This window comes from Mobula birostris, chromosome 8 (assembly GCF_030028105.1).
Source record: "Mobula birostris isolate sMobBir1 chromosome 8, sMobBir1.hap1, whole genome shotgun sequence".
Taxonomy (NCBI): domain Eukaryota; kingdom Metazoa; phylum Chordata; class Chondrichthyes; order Myliobatiformes; family Myliobatidae; genus Mobula; species Mobula birostris.
The window spans coordinates 80,613,340-80,631,968 of NC_092377.1; the positions used below are offsets into that span (position 1 = coordinate 80,613,340).

At 47.5% G+C, this 18,629-nt stretch overlaps 1 protein-coding gene across 1 annotated transcript in view; it reads left to right on the forward strand.

Moving 5' to 3' along the window:
- The window catches only part of tmx4 (thioredoxin-related transmembrane protein 4), a 91,697-nt gene that overhangs the window by 42,011 nt on the left and 31,057 nt on the right, over positions 1–18,629 (forward strand). Inside the window, exon 2 of the mRNA XM_072265530.1 lies at positions 1,893–2,008. Within this exon, the coding sequence (XP_072121631.1) occupies positions 1,893–2,008 (116 nt within the window). The remainder of the gene's footprint in view (positions 1–1,892; positions 2,009–18,629) is intronic.

The window sequence follows — 18,629 nt, forward strand, 5'->3', positions numbered from 1 at the left end:
TCTGGAATAGAATTCTAGAGTTTGGGCAATTGTTTTTGGAGAATTGTCAGCATATCTTCTGTTCTGAAATCTGTCTTCTGCTTTGTCCATTGTCAGGTTTCAGATCAGAGCGTTGGAGGGATGTAGGCTTACATGAGAGAGACATTCTTATGGACTGCACAGCTGTACCATGGGTTAACTACTCTATATAGACATATATTTCAGTGTAGTAATGTTTGCACACATCCATTAATGTTTGTATCTGCCATTAATTCAGGTTTGCTAAATAAATAATTTTCACTTAACATTTCCATCAGATGCTGGTGCTGATGGAAGATTTCTTTCTGTTTTTCTATTATTGAAAGTCATGAGGAATTGTCATTGTCCTGATTTGGGAATCTGGAGTGCTTGGTGTGGGTGTAACTTCTGGCATTTGAAACACAGAAGATCATGAGCAGGCCAGTGAATCAGAGATCTTGGTTGTTTGGAGAACTACAGAGATATGACTGAGCTAGGAGATTCCTGTTGTTGAATGTAGTTGAAGGTCATCTACCTCCGGTAGCCAAGGTGCAATTCAGTGCTTAGAAGAGTTCCTCAGTAATGCATCGTTCTTCTGAGCTGTTTGCCGGTCATTCTCAGGCTGGTTTCTCTTATAAGAAGGTTACCAGTGTGTTGTCAGCTTGAACAAGATGGCTGGTGGAGCTTGTACACGTGCCACATCATCAGGATTTCCCATCCTGTACCTCCCTCCCTATATGCTGCACGTCCTATAGTCAGGAGCAGCAGCAAAGCTTCGTCTCTGATTTACCCCAGTTAAAAAGCGTGGAAGTGATTTCCAGTTGCATGCCTCATTGAAGAAAGGTAGACAACTGTCATGTCAAGTATCAGCCAAGAGGAGTAGCGGGTGAATCATCAGAGAGGAGAGGAAATTGAAAGGTACAGAATAGACCGGAACATCAACCAAAAGCACAGTTGCAGATTTAAATATTAACCTTGTGGTGAGCAGCTTTTTAAAGAGGAAATGTTCTAATCATTTTTTTGATCCTTCTTGGGGTTTGGTAAGGCTTGGGCTTACTAAGTATCTTGGCAAGGGTTTATCAATCATTACATTAGACATTTCTACTGGTGCACCCTCATTTTATCTTCTCTCTACAGAAGCACCAAAAGGCACAATGGTTGTCAAGTAATGGACTAAATAAATTACTAATTCTCTGATCTGGAATTCAGATAAGGAACTAATGTGAGCGCAAAGCATATTAAATTTATTCTCAGCATTTTTTTAATATCACTTTCATTTCTCTTTGAAACATCTCCCCATCTAACTGTGGGTTTTGAATTGTGGACAGTGTGTCCTCAATGCTTGCAGCTCCTTCCTGTTCATCTTTGACACATCTTTTTAAGGGTTTTGCTTTTCTTTTCAATCCTGCTGAGAAGGCTGTGTTATAAAGAGAGATTGCATAGACTAGGACTTTATCAATCTCCTATGTTCAAAGGAATAGAGGTGCACAGACAGGGTGGAAATGCTTAATCTTTTTCCGCAGGAGGGAGATGCTAAAAACAAGAGGGAAGAGGTTTAAGGTCGGAGGTGAGAGATTTAAAAAGGACGTGGGGGAGGGCAGCTTCTTTACACAAAAGGATTGATGTGTCTTTGAAATGAGCTGCCAGAAATAGTGGTTGAGATGGGCACATTAGCAGCATTTAACAGCCATCCAGTTAAGTATGTGGTCAGGAAGTGCTTAAAGGGCTATGGGGCCAAATACAGGCAGGTCAGATGAGCTTGTTGAGCAACACAGTGGGCCCTGGACAAGATGAGCTGAAGAACCTGTTTCCATGCTTTATGACTCTTAGATTGGATTTTTGTTTGAAAAACAAATTCCAATTGTGAACTGTTTTGCTTTCCTTTCACTCCGCAGCCATGCTCCATGGTGTCCAGCGTGCAAGCAAATCCAGGCTGACTGGGAAGACCTTGGAAAATCCCGTGAGGAACTTGGCATCCATGTGGGAAAGATAGATGTCACTCGGGAGCCAGGTACGTTGATAGAAGCCCTTCATATCTCTATAAATTTTTTTATTCATTCTTGAGCCTATAATATGGATCCTATTTAATTTCTCACCATATCTTCCTAACATCGTCAGATATTTAGTGCAAGGTAAACAGAATGTTAAACCGCAATATTACGTAATATCGCAGCCTCAACATTCTCTGCATATAATATTTAATTCAAGTATTGTCTCTGATTTTAAGACCATAAGACAGAGGAAAGGAATTAGGCCATTCAGCCCATCAAGTCTGCTCTGCCATTGCATCATGGTTGATCCCAGATCCCACTCAACTTCACACACCTGCCTTCTCACCATATCCTTTGATGTCCTGACGAATCAGAAAACTGTCAACTTCTGCCTTGAATATACCCACGGACTTGGCCTCTACCACAGTCTGTGGCAGAGCATTCCACAGACTTACTACTCTCTGGCTAAAAAAAATTCCCTCTTACCTCTGTTCTAAAGGGTTGCCCCTCAATTTTGAGGCTGTGCCCTCTAGTTCTGGATACCCCCACCATAGGAAACATCCTCTCCACATCCATCCTATCTAGTCCTTTCAACATTTGGTAGGTTTCAATGAGATTACCCCACATTCTTCTAAATTCCAGTGAGTATAGGCTTAAAGCTGCCAAATGCTCCTCATATGTTAATCCCTTCATTCCTGGAATCATCCTTGTGAACCGCCTCTGGAATCTTTCCAATGACAGCACATCCTTTCTGAGATATGGGGCCCAAAACTGTTGACAATACTCCCAAGTGCAGCGTGACTAGTGTCTATTTATAAAGACTCAGCATTATTTCCTTGCTTTTATATTCTATTCCCCTTGAAATAAATGCTAACATTGCATTTACCAAAGACTTAACCTGTAAATTAACATTCTGGGAGTCTTGCATGAGGACTCTTAAGTCCCCCTGCACCTCTGATGTTTGAACCTTCTCCCCTTTAGGTAATAGTCTGCACTATTGTTCATTTTACCAAACTCCATTATCATACATTTCCCAATACTGTATTCCATCTGCCACTTTTTTCCCATTCTTCCAATTTATCTAAGTCCTGCTGCAATCCCATCGCTTCTTCTGCACTACCTACCCCTCCACCTATCTTCATATCATCTGCAAACTTTGCCACAAAGCCACTAATTCCATTATTGAAATCACTGACAAACAATGTAAAAAGAAGCAGTCCCAATACTGACCCCTGAGGAACACCACTAGTTACCGGCAGCCAACCAAAAAAAGGCTCTATTTATCCATTCGTTGCCACCTGTCTGACAGCCATTCCTCTATCCATGCCAGTATCTTTCCTGTAATGTAGGTTTTTATCTTGTTAAGTAGCCTCATATGTGGCGCCTTATCAAATGCCTTCTGAAAACTCAAGTAAGTGACATCTACTGCCTCTCCCTTGTCCACTCTGCTTGTCACTTCCTCGAAGAACAAAAACGTATTTGTCAGATAAGATTTCCCTTTACAGAAACCATGCTGACTTCGGCTTATTGTATCATTAGTCTCCAAGTACCTCAATACCTTTTCCTTAATAATGGACTCCCAACCACTGAGTTTAGGCGAACTGCCCTATACTTTCCTTTCTTTTGGCTTCCTTCCTTCCTTAAAGAGTGGAGTGACATTTGCAACTTTCTAGTCCTCCAGGACCGTGACAGAATCAAGTGATTCTTGAAAGGTCATGACCAATGCATCCATTATCTCTTCAGCAACCTCTTCCAGAACTCTGGGATGTAGTCTCTCTGGCCCAGGTGACTCATCCACCTCAAGACCTTTGAGCTTGCCTAGCACTTTTTCCTTTGTAATGGCACTACCATTCACTCCTGCTCTCTGACACTCACAGACCTCTGGCACACTGATGTGTCTTCCACAGTGAAGACAGGTGTAATTCACCTGCTGTTTCTTTGTTCCCCCATTACTACCTCACCAGCATCATTTTCCAGTGGTCCAATATCAACTCTCATCTCCCTTTTACTTTTTATATAACTGAAAAAACCTTTGGTGTCCTGCTTTATATTACTGGCTAGTCTGCCCTCATATTTCATCTTTTTCCTTCTTGTAGCTTTTTTAGTTGCCTTTTTTGCTGGATCTTAAAAGCTTCCCAATCATCCAATTTCCCAGTCACTTTTGCTATCTTAAATGCTCTTTCCTTGGCATTTATGCAGTCCTTAACTTCCTTCCTCAGCCATGGTTGCCAACCCCTACCATTTGAAAACTTCTTCCTCTGTGGGACATATCTCTCCTGCGCCTTGTGAACTATTCTCAGAAACTTCAGCTATCTGTGCTCTGCTGTTGGCCCTGCCAGTATGTTCCTCCAGTCCACCTGGGCAAGCTCTTCTCTCATGCCTCTGTAATTCCCTTTATTCCATTATGATACTGATACATGTGAGTTATGGTTCTCCCTCTCAAATTGCAGTATGAATTCAATCATATTATGATCATTCCCTGCTAAGGGTTCCTTTATGTTAAGCACCCTAATAAGATCTGGGTTATTATGTAGCACCCAATCTAAGATGGCCTTTCTCAGAGTAAGCTCAAACACAAGCTGCTCTAAAAAGCCATCTCGTAGGTATTCAACAAATTCCCTCTCTGGCAATCCAACACCAACCTGATTTTCCCAATCCCTTTGCGTATTGGTCCCTCATTACAATTGTGACATTACCCTTATTACATGCCCTTTCCAGCTCCCTTTTCAATCTCAACCCCACATCTTGGCTACTATTTGGAGGCCTAAATATGATCACATTAATGTTTTTTTTTATCCTTGCAATTTCTTAACTCCACCCACAAAGATTCAACATTTTCTGACCCTATGTCACCACTTCCTAAAGATGTAATTCCATCTCTTACCAACAGAGCCACACCACCGCCTATGCCTTCATGCCTGTCCTTTCGATACAAAGTATATCCTTTGATATTAAGCTCCCAACTATGACTGCCTTTTAGCCATGACTCAGTAATACCCACAATGTCATACTGACCAATCTCTAATTGTGCTACGAGCTCATCCACCTTTTACTGAATGCTATGCACATTTAAATACAGCACCTTCAGTCCTGCAATCTTCGCCCTTTTGAATTTTACCTCTATGGTACAATTTAGCTCTTTGCTCGACTGCATTTGTACCCAGTCATTGGCTTGTCCTTCCTTACATTCACGTTACATCCATCATCTACTTGTAAACCTACTGGCTCATCCTCAGCTCTATCATATTGGTTCCTATCCCTCTGCCATATTAGTTCAAACCACTCCTAACAGCGCTAGTAAATCTGCCTGGAAGAATTTTGGTCCCCCTCAGATTCAAGTACAGCCCATCCCTTTTGTACAGGTCCCACCTGCCCCAGTTATCCAGGAATCTGAAACCCTGACCCCTGACCCTGCTCCGATTCTTCAGCCACGCACTTACCTGCCATCTCATTCTATTTCTATCCTCACTGTTGCGTGGCACAGGCAGCAATCCGGAGATTACTACCCTTGAGGTTTTGCTTCTCAGCTTCCTTCTTAACTCCCTATATTTTTTCAGGACCTCCTCCATTTTTCTTCCTACATCGTTGGTACCAATATGTATCACGACTTCCGGTTGCTTACACATCCAGAAACATCTCAGACCCTGGCACCTGGGAGGCAGACTACCATCCGTGTTTCCTTTTTGTGTCCACAGAATTGCATATCTGTCCCCCTGACTATAGAGTTCCCTATTACTGTTGCCATCCTCTTCAGTGCCCCACCATTTTGAGCCACAGGGCCAGACTCTGTGCTCAAGGCACGGCTGCTGTTGCTTCCCCTAGGTAGTTTCCCCCTCCCGCCCTCCCCCCCCCACAGAACTCAGAATGGAGTACTTATTGTTGAGAGGGATGGCCCCCCACAGACGTGCTCTCCACTCTCTGTTCTCCTTTGGTTCCCCCTTCCCTCTCCAGACAGTCACCCATTTATCAGCCTTGGGGTGACTACCTCCCTGTAGCTCCTCTCTATCACTATTTCCACTTTCCCTAACAAGCCGAAGGTCATCAAGCTGCAGCTCCATTTCCCCAACACAGTCTTCAAGGAGCTGCATTTTGATGCGCCTGGTGCAGATGTGGTCATCGGGGAGCCTGGGAGTCTCCTGGAAATCCCACGTCTGGCACCCAGCTCTGTAGACATACCTCCTATTCTCTCAAGATTTAAATAAGGAATGATCTTGCCTACTTACCGTACCTCTGCCTGTTCACGCCGAAACCTTGTTTGAGCCAAAGCCTTACTACTCTGCCTCAGGTTACTCCGCTGATGACCACTCCGCGTGGCAGTACCTCTCTCTTATAGAGACCGGGTGTTCCATTGAAAATCTTTGTTGAACCTGCACGGGTATGCTCCTGTTGCGTCTGTGCAGTACTCCAATTTCGAATTTATTATTCAGATAATATGTGTGTATTTTATGTTTATTTCTATTTGCTTCTACCTGGTAGAAATGACGCCTGTGTATAATTAATAGGGGGAAGGTGAGAGGAGTCTTTCAAAGCTGCTGTTTCTTTATGAGGGAGGTTTGCATTGCTGGTCAACAGATTATTGTAATCGCAGCTTGACTCAAGTCCTTTATAGCAAGGAGGAAGAGTGCAGGAAGGGAAGACAGATCATTTCAGTGATTGAGAGCTCCAAAGTGACACTGATGATTAACAATGTGCTTTAATTAGATTTAATTTCAGATGTCTGTGAGAGAGCCGGTGTTATAAATATAGAAGATGTGTCCTTCACGGCATCGGGTTGTTTCAGAATACTCTGCAACCCAAGAAGTAGTTTTGTGATAAAGTCGTTGTAATTGCGAGTGACAGAAAACCAGCCTTTCAGTCCACCTCATTATCGGGTATCCCTCACACAGCTACACCAGCGTCACTTCTTTTCTCTCAATCCCATCAACTCCACTCCCAGTTCTCCTGCTGCCAAGCAGCACTTGGGGCACATAACCTACAATCGGTATTGTCTTTGGCACATAGGAGGAAACCTGTGGTTTCCATAGGGAAAATGTGCAAACTCCACCCAGGGAACACCAGAGATTTGAACGCAAGCCTTTGCAGCTGCAGGAAACATGACTGCCAGTTTGCACACGGCGTGCCCCAATGATAAATCAATGTGCTAATGACCAGAAAATATAGTTTGGTGTTTAATAATTGAGGGATAAATATTTGCCAGGACTCCAGGGATAATTCCCATGCTTTCTGTGATATAGAGCCTTGCAGAGAGGTGCTAAACTGAAATTCCTAATTTAAATTAGTTGGTTAATTAGAAAATGAGTTTTCCCAGTGCTGTCCTTTGTAAGTTGTTTGTATCAAGAATAACATCCTTGGTAGATAGTATCATTTAAATATGTTAATTGGATCCTATTTTCACTTTCTTATTAAAATAGTTGTCATTGACTTGAAAACTGAGACGGATGTACAGTACCACCATATTGCTGTGTTTGCGAGGACTGTATGTTCATTAACTTTATTAAGTTTATCTCTATTACGTGCCAGAGAGATTATCTGGAAATTTATTGTGGTTAGTTGCTATATCTCAACTGGACTCCATGTTTTATCTACCTTAAATCTGTACAAACTGTGGTTTTAGGAACAGATTGTTCCTTTTATTTATTAACTGAAATGAAACTTAAATCCTGATGTCTCGTATATATCTGTTTTGAGGTTAAAATGTTTGAAAAATACAGCTGATTTGGTCAAGCCCTTGCAGCATTTTTACTCTTTGTTGACAAGTAACCGTAGCCAATCAGCCAATAGAATGAGCTCAGAATGAGCACATGACTGGTGTGGCTAATTGATACGTAGATAGATAGATACTTTATTGATCCCAAAGGAAATTACCATGTCAAAGTAGCATTACAAGTTCACAGATGTACAATATTAGAAGGGAAGTAAGAAGAATAAATAAAAATAAGCTATTTTAAACAGTCTAACTGGAATGGGTCAAAACTTCCCCGGCTATAGGTTGACTCATTATAGAGCCTAATGGCCAAGGGCAAGATTGAACTCATACGGCACTGTTTGGAGCTGCCTGACCTGAGTTTCTCCAGCATTTTGTTTGTGTTGCTTTAGACAGGACATCAGTTTAGTTTGTCTTAGTCTATTAATAAACGTGCTCCCCTGTTCAGCCAAAGTGGCATGCAGAGGGTGAGAAACGTTGTCCAGAATTGCCAGGATTTTCTATAGGGTCCTTTGTTCTACCACAGTCACCAGTGCATCCAGTTTGACTCCTGTAACAGAGCCAGCCTTTCTAATCAGTTTATTGAGCCTGATTGCATCACCCGTGTTGATGCCATTGCCCCGCATAGAAGATTGTACTGGTGACAACAGACTGGTAGAATATGTGAAGGAGAGGCCTGCATACTCCAAAGGACCCCAGTCTCCTCAGGAAGTGAAGGCATCACTGGCCTTTCTTGTGCACAGAATCCATGTTGGTGTTCCAGTCTGTCTGTCATCCAGGTGTACCCCCAGATACTTGTAGGTCCTCACCACATCCACGTCCTGACCATCAATAGTAACAGGAAGCAATGCAGGCTTAGTCTACCTAAAGTCCATCTTCCTCTTTCTTTACCTTCCTCTTTGTCTTACTGATGTTGAGCTGCAGATGATTCAGCTTGCACTATTGGACAAAGTCCTCTACCAGGGCCCTTGTTTGCAATGGTTGAGCAAAAGCTGTAGTTGGATGGACAACAAGTACCTGCTGCTATTCCAATCCTGTTAACTAAAGCTCCCTTACACCTGAAATGGGCTGAAGAAAGCCCTCAGCCCGAAAAGTCTACTGTCTATCCGTTTTCGTAGATGCTGCCTGACCTGAGTTTCTCCAGCATTTTGTTTGTGTTGCTTTAGACAGGACATCAGTTTAGTTTGTCCTTTCATCAGTGGCACTGAACTCTCACTTTTGTTCATGAGTGTCCCAGCCTCATTTATCTGCAGTGGTACTGGAACTCAAGGCGGGGGAAAATTTGTTCAGACTTGGCTACCAATATCTTCCAATTAACTGTTTCACTAGTGTAAACCTATAGAACTGGTTAAAAGTCTTAGGCATGCTGGCTATGTATATTTCCCTCAGATTTTTGCACTGTACTGTAGATTTCTGCATCCCAGGGTACTTAAGGAGGTGGCTTTAGAAATTGTGGACGCATTGATAATCATTTTTCAATGTTCTATAGATTCAGGATCAATTCCTGTGGATTGGAGGGTGGCTAATGTTGTCCCTCTCTTCAAGAAGGGAGGAAGAGAGAAAACAGGGGATTATAGACCGGTTAGCTTGACGTCGGTGGTGGGAAAGATGCTGGAGTCAATTATAAAAGATGAAATTACGACACATCTGGATAGCAGTAACAGGATCGGTCCGAGTCAGCATGGATTTACAAAGGGGAAATCGTGCTTGACTAATCTTCTGGAATTTTTTGAGGATGTAACTGTGAAAATGGACAAGGGAGAGCCAGTGGTTGTAGTGTACCTGGACTTTCAGAAAGCTTTGGATAAAGTCCCACATAGGAGATTAGTGGGCAAAATTAGGGCACATGGTATTGGGGGCAGAGTACTGACATGGATTGAAAATTGGCTGGCTGACAGAAAACAGAGTAGTGGTTAACGGGTCCCTTTCAGAATGGCAGGCGGTGACCAGTGGGGTACCACAGGGTACAGTGCTGGGACCACAGCTGTTTACGATATATATTAATGATTTAGATGAGGGAATTAAAAGTAACATTAGCAAATTTGCTGATGATGCAAAACTGGGTGGCAGTGTGAAATGTGAGGAGGATGTTATGAGAATGCAGGTTGACTTGGACAGGCTGGGTGAGTGGGCAGATGCAGTTTAATGTGGATAAATATGTTATCCACTTTGGTGGTAAGAACAGGAAGGCAGATTATTATCTAAATGGAGTCAAGTTAGGAAAAGGGGAAGTACAACGAGATCTAGGTGTTCTTGTACATCAGTCACTGAAAGCAAGCATGCAAGTACAGCAGGCAGTGAAGAAAGCTAATGGCATGCTGGCCTTCATAACAAGGGGAGTTGAGTATAGGAGCAAAGAGGTTCTTCTGCAGTTGTACAGAGCCCTGGTGAGACCACACCTGGAGTACTGTGTGCAGTTTTGGTCTCCAAATTTGAGGAAGGACATTCTTGCTATTGAGGGAGTGCAGCGTAGGTTCACAAGGTTAATTCCCAGGATGGCAGGACTGTCATATGTTGAAAGATTGGAGCAACTGGGCTTGTATACTCTGGAATTTAGAAGGCTGAGAGGGGATCTTATTGAAACATATAAGATTTTTAAAGGATTGGACACGCTGGAGGCAGGAAGCATGTTCCCGCTGATGGGTGAGTCCAGAACCAGAGGCCACAGTTTAAGAATAAGGGGTAGGCCATTTAGAACGGAGTTGAGGAAAAATTTTTTCACCCAGAGAGTGGTGGATATATGGAATGCTGTGCCCCAGAAGGCTGTGGAGGCCAAGTCTCTGGATGCTTTCAAGAAAGAGATGGATAGAGCTCTTAAAGATAGTGGAATCAAAGGTTATAGGGATAAGGCAGGAACTGGATACTGATTGTGGATGATCAGCCATGATCACAGTGAATGGTGGTGCTGGCTCGAAGGGCCGAATGGCCTACTCCTGCGCCTATTGTCTGTTGTTTCCACTGGGTGCTCTGGTTTCCTCCCATATTCCCATGACCTGCTGGTAGGTTCAATGGCGATTGTAAATTACCCTTGGTGTAGGTCAGTGGCAAAAGAATAAAACAGGAGTTGATGAGCATATGTGAGGAAGAATTCCAGGGAAATAAGAGATGGAATGGGATTCTCTTGGAGTTAACAAGGATCCAATGAGCGGAATGGCTGTTGTCTCTGTCATCATAAATGCTTCTTTGATTGTCCTTGAACTTTCCCTGCATTCACTATCTCTTGGTTTCCTCCCACATAAGCACAGTTGTCTATAAGAGTATTGCATTGCCAGGGCACAAAACCATTGTGCATACTGTCCCATGCTAAAGATATATATCCATCCTTTGGGAAAAGGGGAAGGGAGAGGGGAGGAAGCGGGTAGCACCAGAGGGACATCCTGTAACGATCAGTAAACCAACTGTTTGGAGTCGAATGACTTTTCCTGGTGTCTCAGGGATGGGTGTGTCTGCACTCGCACTGATCCCCCCCCGCCCCCCCCCCCCCCCGTTCCTGGTATTCCTTCTCTGCCACCTGTCCCACACCCCTCTTGTGGCTTTCCTGAGATCCTTTGTTCCCGCCAGATTTACAAACTTGCTCTCTGCTCCATGTTGACAAATTCAGTTCTGTGCAAAAGTCTTGGGCACCCAAGCTATGTGCATGTGCCAAAGACTTTTGCACAGTACTGTACATGGATGCTGGAGAACATGCAAACTCCTCAGGGGCAGCACAGGAAGCTAAGATGGAGCCTTGTTTGCCTGAAGCTGTGGGCTGTGAACCAGCAGCACTAACTGCTGCTCCACTGCCCCGCCTGAAGTTAGACAGTTGCATCTTGTTAAAACTTCCTTGGCAGAAGTTGTAATCCTGCGACGTCAGGGGCAGCAAGAGAACAGGAACACAGCCACGTACTGCTTCAACTTCAAAGCCCCTACCATCCTGACCAGGAGAAGTAACAGCCATTCCTCCTTTACTACTGAAACTTCCTTCCCAAAAATACGGTGGGCTTTAATCCGCAATGAAATAGTTTGTTGTTCTTATTTGTGTCTTGTGGCACATCAGGCAGCACCTTTTGCCGTTTTTAGCATTTGTCTGTTTTTTCCGAGGCTGAGTTGCTAGCTCGACACTCAATCCAGCTCAGATGGTAAGTGTGCAAGGGGGCATCTGGATTCGAACCCTCGCCTCGAAGTCCGGTGCTGATGCCACTACACCACTGGCCGCCTGCTGCAGTAAAGTGGTTCTGTGCAGTAGCTGACCACTAGCTTCACAGGAGCAGTCCAGAGTTGCCTTACCAGCAATGCTCACATCTTAAATATAACTCTTAGTAATATTGAGAGCATCCTGACTGGCTGCATCACTGCCTGGTATGGAAACCACATTTCCCTCATTTGCAGCACTCTGCAGAAAGTGGTGCGGATAGCCCAGTGCATCTGTAGATGTGAACTTCCCACTATTCAGGACATTTACAAAGACAGTTGTGTGAAAAGGGTCCGAGGGATCAGTGGGGACCTGGGTCACCCCAACCACAAACTGTTCCAGTTGCTACCATCTGGGAAATGATACCGCAGCATAAAAGCCAGGACCAACAGGCTCCGGGACAGCTTCTTCCACCAGGCCATCAGACTGACTAATTCATGCTGATACAACTGTATTTCTATGTTAGGTTGACTGTCTTGCGTTTGTTTTTGGACATAATGTTTATTATAAATTACTATACATTGCACATTTAGACAGAGACATAACGTAAAGATTTTTACTCCTTGTGTACGTGAAGGATGTAAATTATAGAGTTGGTTCAATTCAATTCATTTCCTCCCTCAAAATGCAACGTAATGCAAGCAATTTAACAGTTCTGGAGGACCACACTTCTCTAACTCATTGTGTGTGCAGTTTAAGTGGAAGAGAAATTCTTGCATCTGCATTGTTTGTGAAGACCTTAAGTTCTTCCAATTAGCTTTTGGAAGAAAGATAATGTGGCCGCCTTTCCTTCAATAAAATTGTACTTGTGTTTTGCATTTTGAGCAAGATTAGTTATTTTTTAGGAAGAGGTGCAGCAACTTTTATGTGTGTTGCTTGAATTTCCAGCATCTGCAGAATTCCTGTTGTTTTAGTTATTTTTTCCCTGGAACACACAATGGCTGCTCTGAAACATCTGAAGGAGGGAAAACAAATACCAGCGACGACAGCAGTGAGGAAGAAGATGGCAGCAGCGAGCAGTACATCAGCTCGAGGCCAGGGTATCAAGAACACTGTCAGGCTGACAGTGCGAGACCGGAACGGGGGCACCGGCTTCACCCGAGAGACCTTCATCCGGAAGGTCTTGCTGGAATGCTGCGGATTTACGCCCGATGACATCTACTGCGTCCAGGACTTCGCAGGTTTCTTCGATGTCACTTTCCGGCAGGCTGCAGGGTGGCAGAAGCTGTACCAGCAGCTTCAGCTGAAGGGGACAGAGGCGCCGCTGTCGCTGCTGAAAGCACAGGCCCTCTTTGCAACGGCTACGCAACAGGAAAGGACAATCACGGTGCACATGTTCAACCCGCACGTGCCAGTGGTAGATGTCCTTACGTTCCTCGCTCGGTATGTGGAGAGCGTAGGAACACCAGCGGACGTGAAGGACGGGCTGGGAATCTGGACCAGCAAACGGCAGGTGAAGGTGAAGCTGAGGTTGGATTCCAACGGCGGCGTCATCCACCCCCCCTCCGTCTTCGCCATCGGAGGGAACCGAGGGTACATGGTGTACGCGGGACAACCCAGGGTGTGCCGAAACTGCGGCAAGGAAGGGCACATCGCAGCCCAGTGCAGGGTGGTGATGTGCAAGAACTGTAAAATCGAAGGCCACCTGACCAAAGACTGCACGCAGGCCAAGGCCTGCAACCTCTGCGGACAGGCTGGCCACCTGTACAGAGCCTGCCCGAAGCGTGGGGGCACCTACGCACAGGCGACCAGGGGAGGTGCTGGCCCTGAAAGGGCCCAGGCTGATGCGGACGTACCCGCCAGCGCTGCAGATGAGGCACCCGACAGGACGGATGACGAGACCAGGGAGGAAGGTGCAAGCACCCCAAGACCTGCCACCCCACTGCAGACCCTCCAGGACCAGGCAAACGACGAGCAGGAGTCCATGGAGGAGGGGAGAGCTGAGGTGGAAACCGAATGGAAGGTCGTGAAACGAAAAAAGACCCAAAAGGCGGCGGCCAAGCGACAGAAGGCGGAGCAACGCCAGAAAAGGGCAGGGAACCACACAGCCCCTGGTACCCTGTCCTCTTCAGAGGAAGAAGGAGTTGGGGGAGGCCAGCAGCCCCGGCGGAAGAAGCGGCTGGCAGAACAGGTGGAGAGGAGGAGAGAGAGGGGAGAAAGTCTGCTGGCCACCCCCCAAGTACAGGAGGCGGAGAGCAGCAGACGCACAGAGCTCCGGGAATCCGGGAGCAGAGCCACGGCTGGCACCCAGCAGCCGGAAGGGGAAGCAGCCCAGGAAGTCAGCAACCCCCCGGGCCCAGACCCAGAACCAGAACGGCCACACACGGAGGAGTACTACCAGCAGTACCTGAGCCCACAGGAGGTGGAAAACTTCACAAAGGCGGTGGGAATGAAGGCTCAGGATGGCAGGGGTGAGGACGGAGAGCAGCCAAAATAAAAGACTTACAACGATGGCAGACCTTAAATTGGCGTGCTTGAATGTGCGAAGTTTGAAGAGTACTGGGCGATGCGTCAGCACGCTCCAGTACCTGGACACTGTAAAGGCCGATGTGACCTTCCTCCAGGAGTGTGGACTACCACATCTCCGTAACTACCGGAGGTGGTCACGGTGGTGGAAAAAAGGTTTGTTGGTGTGGTCGGGGGGCAACGATTGTCGCGCTTCCGGCCTGGGGATTCTGCTGCGGGGAGGCAACTTCTCAATCACCCAAGTTAAAGAGGTGGTTGCGGGGCGCCTCCTGGTAGCAGACGTCAAATACCGGGGCACTCCGCTCCGGCTGATCAACATGTACGCCTCCCCCGTGCGGAGCGAGCGGCTGGCCGTCTTCGAGCAGCTCCCACAGCTGCTGGTGACGACCCAGCCGGTCGTTCTGGCCGGAGACTTCAATTGCACCATTGATGCGGCTGGAGGACCCGGCAGGGCCGACGGCAGGCTAGACAGTACCTCTAGACTCCTGAGGGAAATGGTGAAGACAGCCAAGCTGCGCGACGCCTTTGGCACCCCCACAGGTGGAGCACAGCCGCAAGCCACCTGGACACGATCTGACGGCTCAGCCCGCTCCCGGATCGACTTCCTCTTCCTGTCTGAGTCCCTCACGGTCAGGTCCACCGACGTCTCGCCGGTGTTCTTCTCTGACCACTGCCTTCTGAGAGCCACCTGTCACTTACGGGAGGACCAGAAGGCAGGCAGAGGGACGTGGAAGCTGAACGTAAAGCTGCTGACCCCAGAGAACATCGAGGAACTAGAGAGGGAGTACACAGGTTGGAGAACCTTGAAAGCCTTCTTTGATTCCCCGGTTCACTGGTGGGAAGCCACCAAGGAGAACATTAAGAGGTTCTTCATCCGCAAGGGTATTCAGAAGGCAAGGCAGGAGCAGAGGGAAATGCGTAAACTCCAGACAGAGTTGCAGCAACTTCTCCTTCTGCAGTCGAAGGGGGTGGATGTCAGGGAGGAACTGCGAGAGGTGAAGGGCCGGCAAGCCCAGCACCTCGCCGCTGAATCCTCCAAGATCATCTTCCAATCAAGGGTCCAAACCGTGGAGCAGGACGAGACGTGCTCACGCTTCTTCTTCCAAAAGGTGCACAGGGGGAGCTCTGTGATCCACAACCTTAAGGAAGAGGACGGCTCAGTCGCGTCCTCGCAGACCGACATACTGAGGATCTGCAAGTCCTTCTATGCCGGTCTGTACGAGGAAAAGGCCACAGAATCCACAGCCTCCCGCAACTTCCTGTCGTCTATCACGCAGGTCTTAGACGACGGCAAGCGGGAGAGTCTGGATCAGCCACTGACCCTGGACGAGCTGACAGGCTCCATCCGTTCCTTCGGGTCGGGTAAGACTCCCGGAAGCGACGGCTTACCGGCTGAGTTGTACTCGGCTCTGTGGAACTGGATGGGCCCAGACCTGCTGGAAGTGTACAACGCTATGCTTCTGGCTGGCAGTATGTCTGAGTCCATGAGGAAGGGCATCATCACCCTCATCTACAAGCAGAAGGGGGAAAGGGAGGACATTAGGAATTGGAGACCCATCTCTCTCCTGAATGTGGACTACAAGATCCTGTCCAAGGCTATCGCCAACAGGGTCAAGTCTGCTCTGGGACAGGTGATCCACCCGGACCAAACCTGTGCTGTACCGGGCAGGAAGATCTCAGACAGCCTCGCGCTGCTGAGGGACACCATCGCCTACGTGCAGGACAGGGGGGTGGACGCCTGCCTGGTCAGCTTGGACCAGGAGAAAGCCTTCGACAGGATATCGCACACGTACATGGCGGACGTGCTCTCCAAAATGGGATTTGGGGAGGGAATCCGGAATTGGATCAGACTGCTCTACACAGACATCCGTAGTGCAGTCCAGGTCAACGGGTGGGAAACAGACAGCTTCCCCATCAGGTCTGGAGTCAGGCAGGGCTGCCCCCTCTCCCCTGTCTTGTTTGTCTGCTGCATAGAACCCTTTGTGGAAGCCATCAGGAGGGATGAGGGCATAAGAGGGGTGACGCTGCCAGGCAGTGGAGGGACCCAAGTGAAAACCTCCCTGTACATGGACGACGTCACCGTCTTCTGCTCTGATCCGAGGTCAGTTCGCAGGTTGATTGGCACCTGCGAACAGTTCGAGCTAGCGTCGGGGGCCAGGGTCAACCGCACAAAGAGCGAAGCCATGCTCTTTGGCAACTGGCCCGACCGATCCAGCGTCCCCTTCACCATCAGGTCCGACCACGTGAAGGTGTTGGGGATCTGGTTCGGAGGGGCTGAGGCGTGCAACAAGAACTGGCAGGAGCGGACTGCCAAGGTGAAACAGAAACTGGGACTGTGGGGAGGGCGCTCCCTGTCGATAACGGGCAAGAACCTGGTCATCAGGTGTGAGGTGCTCTCAGGGCTGCTGTACTTGGCGCAGGTCTGGCCCGTCCCCCGCTCCTACCGCTCGGAAATCACCCGAGCTGTCTTCAGATTCGTCTGGGGATCCAAGATGGAGCGGGTGAGACGGACCGCCATGCACAAGTCCCTGGACAACGGGGGCAAGAACGTCCCCAATGTCGCCCTCACCCTGATGGCCAGCTTCGTATGTGGCTGCATCAGGTTGTGTGTAGAGCCCAGGTATGTGGGCACCAAGTACCACTATGTGCCCAGGTTCTACTTGTCGCCCTGGCTACGAAGGATGGGTCTGGCCCCACTCCCGCGCAACGCCCCAGTCAGCTGGTCGTTGCCGGCATACCTATCCCACGTAGCAAAGTTCTTCCAGGAGAACGCCTTTGACCACAAGGCCATCAGGCAGTGGTCGGCACGAAGTGTCCTGCAGGCGCTGCAGGAGAAGGACGTGATGGACACAGTGGGGTGGTTCCCTGAGCAGACTGTCCAGTTCATCTGGCAAAATGCCTCATCGCCAGATCTCACCAACAGGCACCAAGACCTCGCCTGGCTGGCGGTGAGAGGGGCCCTCCCAGTCAGAGCCCTCCTGTACGCCCGGAACGTCATCTCCGCACCCCACTGCCCACGGGAGGACTGCAGTGAGGAGGAGTCTGTGACCCACCTCTTTGCACACTGCCAGTTCGCAAAGAGGGTGTGGAGGAGGATGGACGGGCTAGTGTCACGTTTCATCCCCAGCAGCTGCGTGACAGAGGACTCTCTGATCTACGGGCTGTTCCCGGGGACGCACACGGAGACCAACATCCGGTGCTGCTGGCAGATCATCAACTCGGTGAAAGACGCTCTTTGGTCAGCCCGAAACTTGATGATCTACCAGCACATGGAGATGTCCGTGGGAGAATGCTGCAGACTGGCACACTCTCGGCTGCAGGAGTACGTGCTGAGGGACGCACTGAAACTTGGTGCAGCCACCGCAAGGGCCCGGTGGGGAAGGACCACAGTATAGGTTTCTCCACCCGTGGGAGTGGGAGGGGTCGGTGGGCGGGGAGTATACCCCTCAACAATGAGATGCTAAGCTGAACTACTGGAGTGCCACGTGGGTGGCTATAAACACGGGTATTTTACTGAGTATAATGGAAACGTATGTAAAGGATGAAAAGTTATTGAATGGTTTATTGTATATATTTATTTTTGAATAAAGTATATTTTGAAATAAAAAAAAATCTGAAGGAGGGAAAACAAGAGTCATAAAGTTACACAGCCCATCCACAACTGGTTCCGCCTATTACTTGCTGGTTCCTGCCTCACCCATGCCCTCATCTTTGAGTCAGTAACCTACATTCTACACTCCAAGTCCTGATGCAGGGTCTCGACTACAGTATTTCTTTACCACCTCTGGCGCTGCCTGATTTGCTGAGTTCCTCCAACGATTTGTTTTTCTTTTGCTACAGAAAGGGGCTTGTCAGCCACAATGTCTATTTAAAAAAAACCATCTGCATAAGTCTCGCTTGTTTGTATTAGGACTATATCTTTGTGTAAAGCCAGACTGTTAGACCTTTGGTACTGACGACAGGAATGACCTGTTTGTAAAGTCACATGGATGATAGAAAAACGGAGGGTTGGGTCGGTTTGATCTCAGAGTAGGTTGAAAGGTCAGCACATCACCATGGGCAGAAGGACTGTGTTGTAATGTTCTTTGTTCTGTGAACCAGTCATGTGGAAATGGGTTTTCCTTTTCTTGATTTTTACCTTTTCTGAGTGTATGTTGGGCTAATCTTAGCCTCTGGAACAGAAGAGGTACGAAGTGACTCCATGTGCATTTAATTATTCAATTGAAGCAGCATATTTTAAGGGAGCTCTCTTTAATCTCAAAAAGTTGATTTTGTTCCCAAGCCTATCAGCTTTAGAGCT